At 39.2% G+C, this 12177-nt stretch overlaps 1 protein-coding gene across 2 annotated transcripts in view; it reads left to right on the top strand.

Moving 5' to 3' along the window:
- Positions 1-12177, top strand: part of LOC138978619 (tyrosine-protein phosphatase non-receptor type 11-like) — a 50317-nt gene that overhangs the window by 5029 nt on the left and 33111 nt on the right. For both annotated transcript variants that reach the window (XM_070351380.1, XM_070351379.1), the window contains exons 2-4: positions 352-474; positions 6916-7110; positions 8848-9010. In XM_070351380.1, coding sequence (XP_070207481.1) covers positions 352-474; positions 6916-7110; positions 8848-9010 — 481 coding nt within the window. The remainder of the gene's footprint in view (positions 1-351; positions 475-6915; positions 7111-8847; positions 9011-12177) is intronic.

Here is a 12177-nt window from a genome sequence, read left to right as displayed (position 1 = left end):
TAAGTGTTTCTTGTATAGAATATAGTCAATGTTTGTAAAGATTTTAGTCAAGCAGTATGTAAGAAATGTTAAGTCCTTTGTACTGGAAACTTGCATTCTCCCAGTAAGGTCATATATTGTACTACGTTGCAAGCCCCTGGAGAAATTTTTTGATTAGTGCTTTTGTGAACAAGAAACAATTAACAAGTGGCTCTATCCCATCTCCCCCCTTTCCCCGTCGCGATATAACCTTGAACGGTTGAAAACGACGTTAAACACCAAATAAAGAAAGAAAGAAAGAAAGTCATATCCATTAGACCAGTGCGCCCGTCGCATAGGATGCAATGAATGATGGCTGTTGGTGTGTTTCAGGTGGTTCCACCCCAATGTGTCAGGGATGGAGGCAGAGCATCTGTTGACGGAGAGGGGATCCGATGGCAGCTTCCTCGCTCGGCCCAGCACTAGCACAGAGGGAGACTTCACTCTCTCAGTCAGGTGTGTGTGTGTGTGTGTTTGTTGAAATTGTCCACAATTGTTATTGTGCGTTGTTTATCTATCTGCATCTTGAATGGTTGAAAACGACGTTAAACACCAAATAAAGAAAGAAAGATGTATCTGCATGGTATTGTCCATAAGTGGCTCACGTGTTGTTGTAAGTTTATTGTGACGTTATTTTGCTACAATGTAGATGTATTTGATGTGTTAAATAGTATATGTTCTTATTCATACTTAATTTATATAAGGCGCAGAGAGCATAGATTACTGTGGTTTGCGCTAAATAAGCTGTCTTTATTATTGTTATTATCAAACAGAGATTTTGACCCTGACGTAACCCCTCTTCGTGAAGACCCTCCCAATTTTAGACCCCAAGTACAGAGGGGGACTTTACTTTCTCAGTCAGGTACAGGCTAAACGGGGATTTGGACCACAATATTTTACAGTGGAACCCCCTTTTAAGACCCCCTAATTAAAGACAATACAATACAATACAATAATTCTTTATTATCTCAAAAGAAGAAATACATTACAAGATTCCCCCCTTTGGTTTTTCAGACTTTCTGTTGATAGCATCTGTAAATGTACCCCCATTTTAAGACTTCCCCCTTTTTAAGACCTTGATTTTTCAGACTTTCTGTTGATAGCATCTGTAAATGTATCCCCATTTTACGGTCTCCAATAGCATGAATATGCTAAAGAGACGATAAACAATAACAACCATGCAACCCTCATTTTCAGACTCCCTCCTTTTTATGTCCTCATTTTCTCAGGTCTTAAAAGGGGGGTTCCCCTGTATTTAATCCTAATGTATGGTGAAACCTCTCTTCTTGAAGCCCCTCCCCATTTAGGGCAACACCTGCCCCCCCCCCCCCTCCCCCCTCTGTTGCAGAAACATTCAATTTTCAGTAATTTCTAAATGGCTTTTATATTTTCAATTGTATTTGAACTTTTAGCACTAGAGCAGGGAATCTGCACTAAGTCAACTGTTTTATGAAATGAAATACAAACTTCCGAGTCTCTGAATGGGAAACTGAAAGTAAAACCTGTTCAGGGGTTTTAAAGTTCTATACAGAGAAGTATATGAGGTGTTCTTCAGTACTGGTGACAGAAAGAGGGAAAAGTGGTCAAAATTCAAATCTCTAGTTTTGTTTTTGAAATATTGCTTTTCATAAAGCAGAAATACTGTAGTATCTGTTGTACATAAGAAAAAATCACTGGTTCACATGGTTCCTACATAATCTAACTTTTAAAGCTGGTTCTTGTGTGTCTGTGTGTATGTTTGTATGATGACGATAGGACCCGAAACGGCTGCACGGACTGAGACAGGAATTGCAGAGAATGTTCTTTGCCACTCGAGTCGTGTCATAAGGTACTTTTGGAATAGCAAATTTGAAAGGATTCTTTAAAAAACGGCGGAAAACATTATATACCCTGTGAGCTATCGAGGATCCTCCCCGTCTGGGCTGTCGAAACATGGTCTTGTTAAAAGACGTTTTCAAATGCGGTTAACGGGGAGATACACTCGAAGCACATTTAGCGAAGTTATGTTGCCAAATCATCAAAGATCAACATTTCACTACACGGATCGATGCACACAGTCGAAATAGATGTGACTTTCACACGACCGAAGACTACTTACTAGCAGACTAGCAGACGACAAGATCTAAATATTTAGATCAGTGAGAGCAATCCGTTGAAGAACAGTTACTCCGCTTATTCGTCTTCAGTTAAGATTATTTCCCCTGCCATAAGTTTCCTTGCAGATCTGCAGTCGCATAGTGAAATTAACTAGTGTCATCGGAAGATTCTTCTCAGTCAATGATCAAAGCACAGTAAGTTCTATGCTGACAAAAGTCACTTTCGGACAACACGACGATTGACTTAATTTATGAGCCCAAAGGTAACAATATCGACAAGAATGTACGCATTTGACATTAAATGAAACATTCATAGACAGTTTCCAACTCACCAGATCTGCCAAAGAGCCGTCATTTGTGAAAAAAACGATGATTTTAATCAGACAGGTATCGGAAACAAGTCTTGGTCACCTGCGTTATTCCTTCCGAGGCGACGTGACGGCGCCACATTTGTTTGTTTATGGCTGTTTATCGCGAAACAACACAGTTGAAATTTGTGTGTAAAATACCACAAATGTGTGGTGAATCAGTTCGTCATCTGCGTTTCGATGGTAATTCAGTCAGATTGGAGTTATTTTGAATCGAAGGCGAGGGTAACCTGCATTATTTGTGGGATGGCGTGAACAAATTTGATTGCAATATTTTATACAGAAAGTAAATTTCAATGATTCTGGCTCAGACTTGTAGATCTGTTATGCAGTGTTTTGGTAGTGTATCTGCTTTTCTGCTATGAAGCTCATTTGGAGTGATACGCTGATCGAAGTGGGGTACCCTATGTGGGACATCAGCCGTATGCAGATTACGCCTCAGAACACTCTCGCATTTCACAAAGACAACAATAATTTGCAACATTTCAAGAACTGCATCAGTTTTATTAGATACTATTTCAACAAAAACAGCACAAACACGACTATTATCAACAACACAGAACGGGAGGTAAGTCTTCAAAGACGCACCAAGTGTGCGTTCCCATTTTTGGACGCCATTTTTGCTAGCATTTTCACAGTAAATCGTAATATTTCCATATCTATTGAATGATTTTGTTATTTTCTTTGATTGTGCCGATTCTCCTATCTCTCTGGCATGTACTGGGTGCTTTGTGACCAGTTTCTCCCCTAGACTGTATTGAAAAAATGCGTCCGTCTGAGCTGACCCCCACTTGTGACCAGTAGCAAAGAACAACTCATATATATACATGTTGATGTATGAGCTGTAGTTTGTGTGACAGGTAAACGGCTGCAATTGTTTTTGTGTAGTTCACTGTGTGAGACAGAGAGAGAAAATCTCTTGCACTGAGGTGTCTGACTGGCACTCCAAATAAATGATCAATCTGGCAAGGTTCCAAGGTTCAAGGGGGAATTTTTCCCTGTAACTTTGTGTTCAAATTTATTTTGTATGAAGGTATTGCTTCCTGGTTGTGTTTGTGTGTACAGTGTGTTTGTGTGTACAGTGTGTGTATTGCCAAAGAGTTGTCATTAGGTTGATTGAGGTAGTTGATTAATAAGTCCTTGTGGTGTGTGTGTTTGTGTGTGTGTGTGTGTTGCCAAAAAGTTGTCATCAGGATATTTGAGGTAGTTGATTGATAGTCCCTGTTTGTGTGTGCGCTTTAACTTCTGCTTTGCCAAAAAGTTGTCATGAGGTCACGAGTGCAGAACAATACATGCCTGTGTTTTCCTACGTGTCTACGCTTGTGTCAGTCTGACACTGTAAATTTATAGCACAGTTTATGATTACCTTCATTTAAATATTTTATTGCTTATATGTTGAAGGATGTTTGGGTGTGATTATAACCTGAATAAAACAGCTACTTCGTAAAAGACTACTGAAGCAGACAGAATTGTTGTTCGTTTGTCATAATCAGGACGGTTACAAACAAAGAGATTTGCAAACAAAAAGTTAAGAAAGGGGATGACACGAAGTATACAGATTTACTAAACCAGTACTATATTAAAGGCTACTTACTTGTTCCATGAAGACTATAACTGTTGAGTTTACCTGTAGAAAGGCCTGTATAATGCAGGCAGGTAGTGGATCGAAACACACATAAACAAAGCTGAATGTGTGCAAGTTTGTGAGTGTGTGTGTGTCTGTGCATGAGTGCATTTACATTGTCAAAGCAGCACCGCCCTGATATGGCCCTTCGTGGTCGGCTGGGCGTTTAAGCAAACAAACAAACAAACAAAAGTGCATATACATGTGCAAGTGTGTCTGTGTGTGTGTACACATGTGTGTATCAGTGCATTGACTGCTACTTCAACCACAATGACAAAGAGGAATTGGGGTTCTCTCACGTGCACGGGACTAAGTGTCAGATATTTAATTGCATTGTCATTTACAAAGCAATACCACTTCCTTCTTGTATGGTACGGTAGACTTTAAATTTGTAATAATTTGTCAGCGCACAAGAATAGTACATGTTATCAAAAGTGAGGGACCAGGGACCAGGAAGAATGTATAGACTGTGAACCTAGTTGAAACCCAATAGGTTCCTGAACAACTTTTAGTTTGCTCTTTGTGTAGATTAGGGTCATGGGAACATTTGCTTTATAGTGGTTGTGTCAATATATAAGTACACTGGGGAACCCCCCTTTTAATACCCCTCCCCCCCACACACACACATTAATAATGGTTTTTTTCTTCTGATTTTTGTTCATGATCTAGTGTAAGTTTGTCCCCATTTTTAAAAATCTCTTCTTATTCAAAGGCTTGATTTTCTCAGATTTTTTGAGGTCCTAAAAGGGGGGGTCCCACTGTTATATTTTATGTCTCTTGATCTCTGACTTTCTCTGTCTCTCTCCCCTCCTTACTAACTTCAGAGCTTATCTAGTGTAGCTCAGATCTTCCTTCTACCTCATGTCTTGAATATCAATCAATGCAACCCTGATTCAGTCCATCCCCCATTCATACCCCCTCCGTAAATCCTCCTCCTTACCTCCCCCTCCGTACCTCCCCCTCCTTTCACCCACCCCTTGCCTCCTCCTTGAACTGAAGTACAAAAGCATGTTATTAGCAATCCTTATAGAGCTGTAAAGGCAATGTACAGTACTTTAAGATAACAGTGCTAACCTGCATATGCCAGGCCATTCGATCTTTTTTACATTTAGTTTTAACATAGAGGGGGAATCGAGATGAGGGTCGTGGTTTATATGTGTGTGTGTGTGTGCGTGTGTGTGTGTGTAGAGCGATTCAGACTAAACTGCTGGACCGATCTTTATGAAATTTGACATGAGAGTTCCTGGGAATGATATCCGCGGAGCTTTTTTTCCTTTTTTTCGATAAATGTCTTTGATGACGTCATATCCGGCTTTTTGTAAAAGTTGAGGCGGCACTGTCACACCCTCATTTTTCAATCAAATTGATTGAAATTTTGGCCAAGCAATCTTCAACGAAGGGCGGACTTCGGTATTGCATTTCAGCTTGGTGGCTTAAAAATTAATCAATGACTTTGGTCATTAAAAATCTGAAAATTGTAAAAAAAATATTTTTTTTATAAAACGATCCAAATTTATGTTCATCTTATTCTTCATCATTTTCTGATTCCAAAAACATATAAATATGTTATATTTGGATTAAAAACAAGCTCTGAAAATTAAAAAAATTAAAAATTATGATCAAAATTAAATTTTCGAAATCAATTTAAAAACACTTTAAAAACATATAGATTTGATATGTTTGGATTAAAAACACTCTCAGAAAGTTAAAACGAAGAAAGGTACAGTAAAGCGTGCTATGAAGCACAGCGCAACCGCTACCGCGCCAAACAGGCTCGTCACTTTCATTGCCTTTTGCACTAGCGGCGGACTACGTTCAATTTCATTCTGTGAGTTCCACAGCTTGACTAAATGTAGTAATTTTGCCTTACGTGACTTGTTTCTTCTTCTTCGTTCATGGGTGAAACTCCCACTTTCACTCATACTTTTGCATGAGTGGGTTTTTATGTGTATGACCGTTTTTACCCCGTCATTCAGGCAGCCATACGCCGCTTTCGGGGAAAGCATGCTGGGTATTTTCGTGTTTGTGTAACTCACCGCGCTCTGACATGGGTTACAGGATCTTCTCCCTGCGTACTTGGTCTTGACTGCTTGCGTGTACACATGAAGGGGGTTACGTCACTAGCAGGTCTGCACACAAAGGCCACTCCAATGAGAGGATCAGCACACCTCCCAACATTAATGGACACCTAGCTTCTGTCCTTGTCCTTACATTTGCCTGAATAATTAATTACATCCCTTGACCAGTGAATGGGAAGAGGGTCATGTGAGTGAATAAATTAAAATCCAGAACATGGGTGCATTGCTGTTGAAAACTCTCACCTTCTGTGAACTGTTCTTTGCAGAAGCAATGAGAGGTCAATCACATCAAGATCCAGAACACATTGATTTCTACTTACATGTACCGAGGAGAAATGGGGGGAGGGGAGGGGGGGTGGGGGGCTGGTTAGGAGATGGTGGGCACACTCACACAAGAGAATTGCCATCATTTTCTCTTGTTTTATTCTCACCATCTTCAAAGTTATTTGTGCAGATCGATGCAATGGGGAGGTCACTCATCACATCAAGATCCAAAACACAGTGATTAATGCCATGTTGAAGGCCCTTCGTGGTCGGCTGGGCGTTAAGCAAACAAACAAACAAGCAAAAAAGGCCATGTTGAAATGTTTTTTTTTTCAGATGAACTTATTTTGTCAGGGGTAGGTGGGAGGACGAGGGCCACACCCACATTATTACAGTGTTAAAAGGGGGAGGGTGGGGGTGGGGGTGGAGGTCCACCCTATTTACTATCTGTAAACTTATTTGTGCAGACGCAATGGGGAGGTCACCCACATCAAGATCCAGAACACGGGTGATTTCTACGACCTGTACGGGGGCGAGAAGTTTGCCACTCTGGCGGAGCTGGTTCAGCACTACATGGAGAACAAGGACCAGCTCAAGGAGAAGAGCGGCGACATCATCATGCTCAAATACCCCCTGGCTACGTCAGACCCCACGCCAGAAAGGTTGGGCCCCCCTATATGCTCTCTGCATGCATGTTCAGACACATTTTTTTTTTTTAAAGGCACATGACGTCGTTGTCATGGAGTTTTGGCATAACTTGTTTTATAGACAAAACTGATTCTTTTTATTATGAAATAGTGTTTAAATTTGTACCTGGTATGGATGCTGGTGTGTCAAGGAAGACAACCACAGTGGGCTTGACATATGCATAATCGTCGTAGTCATGGAATTTTGGCGTAACTTGTTTTATAGACAAAACTGATTCTTTTTATTATGAAATAGTGTTTAAATTTGTACCTGGTACTGTACCTTTTACTCTGATAGACCTAAATGTAAATAGTTTCAAACATGGAGACCACCATGTAAACTGAGTAAGGAAACAAAATTGAGTCGTCTCAAAAAAGCCAAACAGGTTGATGGGACATGAAAAATCAACGTTCCAACAACCTGGTCGATTGATTTGAATTATTGTCCTGTTGGTTCACAGTATAGTTCACTGTTTATTGTACATTGATAAAGACTCGTATTATATCGCTTTTTGGCCATGATCAAGTGAGAGCAGGTGCTATTACGTGGATGTTGACCAGTTAATTTGTTACGCCCCTCATTTAGCAAACTCTTTCATTCACTTGCACAGGAAAACACTCATCTGAAGGGGTGAAATATATGCAAATAGAAATGTTCAAAACTCTTTGGATGTGTAGAATCAATACAGATCCCTTACAAAATGTTGCTAAAGAGTAAAATTATTATGTAAAGTGTGAGAGCTGACTAACAGGGAATTTGAACCCTATAAAATCACAACTTTGCATTTTAATGTATTCTGATAGAATACTTGATTCGGAAAGTTCAAGCTGATATTTGTCACTGTAAAACTTCTGTTGATTAAATCAAGAGTTGTATTATTTTGTTTTTTTGCAGGATTGTATTTGATGTTGCAGTCTGTAAAAGATCTGTTGGTTTAAACAAGAATTTATTTATTCAGGATGGGAATTTACAATGGCATGAAAAAAAAGTTGTGGTCAGAAATTGGAACACAAGAGTTTGAACAAGGAAATAGTCATACAGGTGTTTTCTTATGAAGAGAGAAACCTGTGATTATTTTGATTTTCAAGCAATATGCACTGTTCTCAGGCTTTTGTCTTTTGGATCCATTACGCATAGAGTTGGTCTGACCTCTGACTGGTTGATCACAGGTTTATAAGTTTTGACATGTTGATCTTCTGGCTATCAAAATTCTTACTAAACGTGGACAAAGCAAGAACAGTTTGACCCATGGACATGTTTTTAATCCGGGTCCAACTTAGCTTAATTGTCCTCCGAGTCCAGGAATTAACACTGTCCAAGCAGTAATATTGAACACACACAAGTAAGCAAACAGAGAGAAAAATATAATATACATTATTTGTATTTTTGTCAAAAACATGACATTTGACTCAGATCGAAACAGTCATTGTTCCTCCGAGACTGCACCAGCGGTCGAGGTGAGCAATGATTGTGGAGATCTGTGTGAAATGTCATGTTTTGGTTAAAAATACAAATAGCATTTAGGTATGGATCAATTTTAGTTAACATTCAATTTATTTTGTTAGAATAAAATGCACACAAACATGCACGTCTTTTGTAGTCTTGACTAGCCACCTAAATATGAGTTTTTGTTGGACTCGAATGTCACATGACCCAAAGAAGGACACTCCAATGTTCAATTGATACATAGCATCTCTTCTGTTTTCTTTCAGATGGTTTCACGGCCATATATCAGGCAAGGAGGCTGAGCGGTGTTTGCTGGAGAAGGGAAAGAACTTTAGCTATCTGGTGCGTGAAAGCCAGAGTAAGCCTGGAGACTACGTTCTCTCCGTTCGAACAGAAGACAAAGTCACACACGTCATGATACGGAGTCAGGTAAGATTCTGTTTTATCTCCCACATTTCTGAGAGGAATTAATGGGATCACGTGAGAGCGAACACGGGAAATCATCTTTGACTTTGTGGTTTTCGTTAAGTGCAGACTTGCAGTTCTTTTTACATTTAGTCAAGTTTTGACTAAATGTTTTAACGTAGAGGGGGGAATCGAGACGAAGGTCGTGGTGTATGATTGTGTGTGTGTCTGTGCGTTCTCTGTGTGTGTGTAGAGCGATTCAGACTAAACTACTGGACCGATCTTTATGAAATTTGACATGAGAGTTCCTGGGTATGAAATCCCCGAACGTTTTTTTCATTTTTTTGATAAATGTCTTTGATGACGTCATATCCGGCTTTTCGTGAAAGTTGAGGCGGCACTGTCACGCCCTCATTTTTCAACCAAATTGGTTGAAATTTTGGTCAAGTAATCTTCGACGAAGCCCGGACTTCGGTATTGCATTTCAGCTTGGTGGCTTAAAAATTAATTAATGACTTTGGTCATTAAAAATCTGAAAATTGTAAAAAAAAAATAAAAATTTATAAAACGATCCAAATTTACGTTTATCTTATTCTCCATCATTTGCTGATTCCAAAAACATATAAATATGTTATATTCGGATTAAAAACAAGCTCTGAAAATTAAATATATAAAAATTATTATCAAAATTAAATTGTCCAAATCAATTTAAAAACACTTTCATCTTATTCCTTGTCGGTTCCTGATTCCAAAAACATATAGATATGATATGTTTGGATTCAAAACACGCTCAGAAAGTTAAAACAAAGAGAGGTACAGAAAAGCGTGCTATCCTTCTTAGCGCAACTACTACCCCGCTCTTCTTGTCAATTTCACTGCCTTTGCCATGAGCGGTGGACTGACGATGCTACGAGTATACGGTCTTGCTGAAAAATGGCATTGCGTTCAGTTTCATTCTGTGAGTTCGACAGCTACTTGACTAAATATTGTATTTTCGCCTTACGCGACTTGTTTCTTCTTGACTGCATATGTCCTTATGAACCTTTTCTCTTCGGTAACTAGCATGCTAAAATAGAGGGATAGCCAAGTGCAATCACAGATTTGATTATTAACAACTTCACAAAGTAAGAATAATAATTTTGTAAGATGATGTCATTGACTACACTGGACCCATCCCCTACCAATCCACACCCCCCTCCCCTCCCCGACCCATCCCCAAGACCTGAGGAAATGTGAGAAATACAGGTCTTAACAAAGGGACAGTTGTAAACAGCATTGGGTCACATTAACACAAACTCAAGAAAATAAGATCTTTAAAATGGGGTTGGGGTGAGTGGATGTTAAATTGGGGGGTGATCTAAAAAAAAAAAAAGGGGGGGGGGGGGAGGGGGCAGCTGGGTGTGATGGAGGGTGGGTTCCACTGGGCATGCAATGGAGTATAATTTACATCCTCATATGCCTCTAAAGCAAATAAGGGATTATATTGCTAGGTGATACAACAGAGCCCCTTCTTGTAGTACACCCCAATTAAAGACTTTTTAGGACCAATTGAAGACTTTTTATGACCAATTGAAGACTTTTTAGGACCAATTGAGGACTTTTTAGGACCAATTGAAGACTTTTTAGGACCAATTGAAGACTTTTTAGGACCAATTGAAGACTTTTTAGGACCAATTGAAGACTTTTTAGGACCAATTGAAGACTTTTCAGGACCAATTTCATAGTTTTGGTTCATAGCCTCTGTAAATGTACCTCCATTTTTAAGACTCCCTCTTTTTTAAGACTTCCTCCTTTTTAAGACTCCCTCCTTTTTAAGACTCCCTCCTTTTTAAGTCTCCCTCCTTTTTAAGACTCCCTCCTTTTTAAGTCTCCCTCCTTTTTAAGTCTCCCTCCTTTTTTTATTTAGTCAAGTTTTGACTAAATATTTTAACATCGAGGGGGAATCAAAACGAGGGTCGTGGTGTATGTGCGTGTGTGTGTGTGTCTGTGTGTGTGTGTGTGTGTGTGTGTAGAGCGATTCAGACTAAACTACTGGACCGATCTTTATGAAATTTGACATGAGAGTTCCTGGGTATGAAATCCCCGAACGTTTTTTTCATTTTTTTGATAAATGTCTTTGATGACGTCATATCCGGCTTTTCGTGAAAGTTGAGGCGGCACTGTCACGCCCTCATTTTTCAACCAAATTAGTTGAAATTTTGGTCAAGTAATCTTCGACGAAGCCCGGACTTCGGTATTGCATTTCAGCTTGGTGGCTTAAAAATTAATTAATGACTTTGGTCATTAAAAATCTGAAAATTGTAAAAAAAAATAAAAATTTATAAAACGATCCAAATTTACGTTTATCTTATTCTCCATCATTTGCTGATTCCAAAAACATATAAATATGTTATATTCGGATTAAAAACAAGCTCTGAAAATTAAATATATAAAAATTATTATCAAAATTAAATTGTCCAAATCAATTTACAAACTTTCATCTTATTCCTTGTCGGTTCCTGATTCCAAAAACATATAGATATGATATGTTTGGATTCAAAACACGCTCAGAAAGTTAAAACAAAGAGAGGTACAGAAAAGCGTGCTATCCTTCTTAGCGCAACTACTACCCCGCTCTTCTTGTCAATTTCACTGCCTTTGCCATGAGCGGTGGACTGACGATGCTACGAGTATACGGTCTTGCTGAAAAATGGCAGCTACTTGACTAAATATTGTATTTTCGCCTTACGCGACTTGTTAAGTCTCCCTCCTTTTTAAGTCTCCCTCATTTTTAAGACCTTTTTTCTCAGATTTGTGGAGGTCTTAAAATGTGGGTTCCACTGTGCACATACATGTGTAAACCTGTGAGGAACAAGAGAGAAGTTGGGATGGTGAAGGGAACTTACAGAATGTGTTGTGTGATGATGGATGCAATTGATGCTTCACTCAATCAGAATGTCATGCATAACCCGGACTTGCACTTTTTGCTGATCATAAGATGATTTTAATCGGTGGGTGTGTTGAGAAATTAATGAGTCAGTGGGTGGTTGTGGGGCCGGAGTGGGGTGGTGGTGGTGGTCTGTGTGTGTGTGTGTGTGTGTGTGTGTGTGTGTGTGTGTGTGTTTTAAAAATTGATGTAAATGTTATACAGTACTCAAATAAGTTTCTTACTACTCTGTGTGTGTGTGTGTGTGTGTGTGTGTGTGTGTGTG

The sequence above is a fragment of the Littorina saxatilis genome, linkage group LG10, assembly GCF_037325665.1.
Source record: "Littorina saxatilis isolate snail1 linkage group LG10, US_GU_Lsax_2.0, whole genome shotgun sequence".
NCBI classification, from domain to species: Eukaryota; Metazoa; Mollusca; class Gastropoda; order Littorinimorpha; family Littorinidae; genus Littorina; species Littorina saxatilis.
This window is presented reverse-complemented; position numbering and strand designations above follow the sequence as displayed.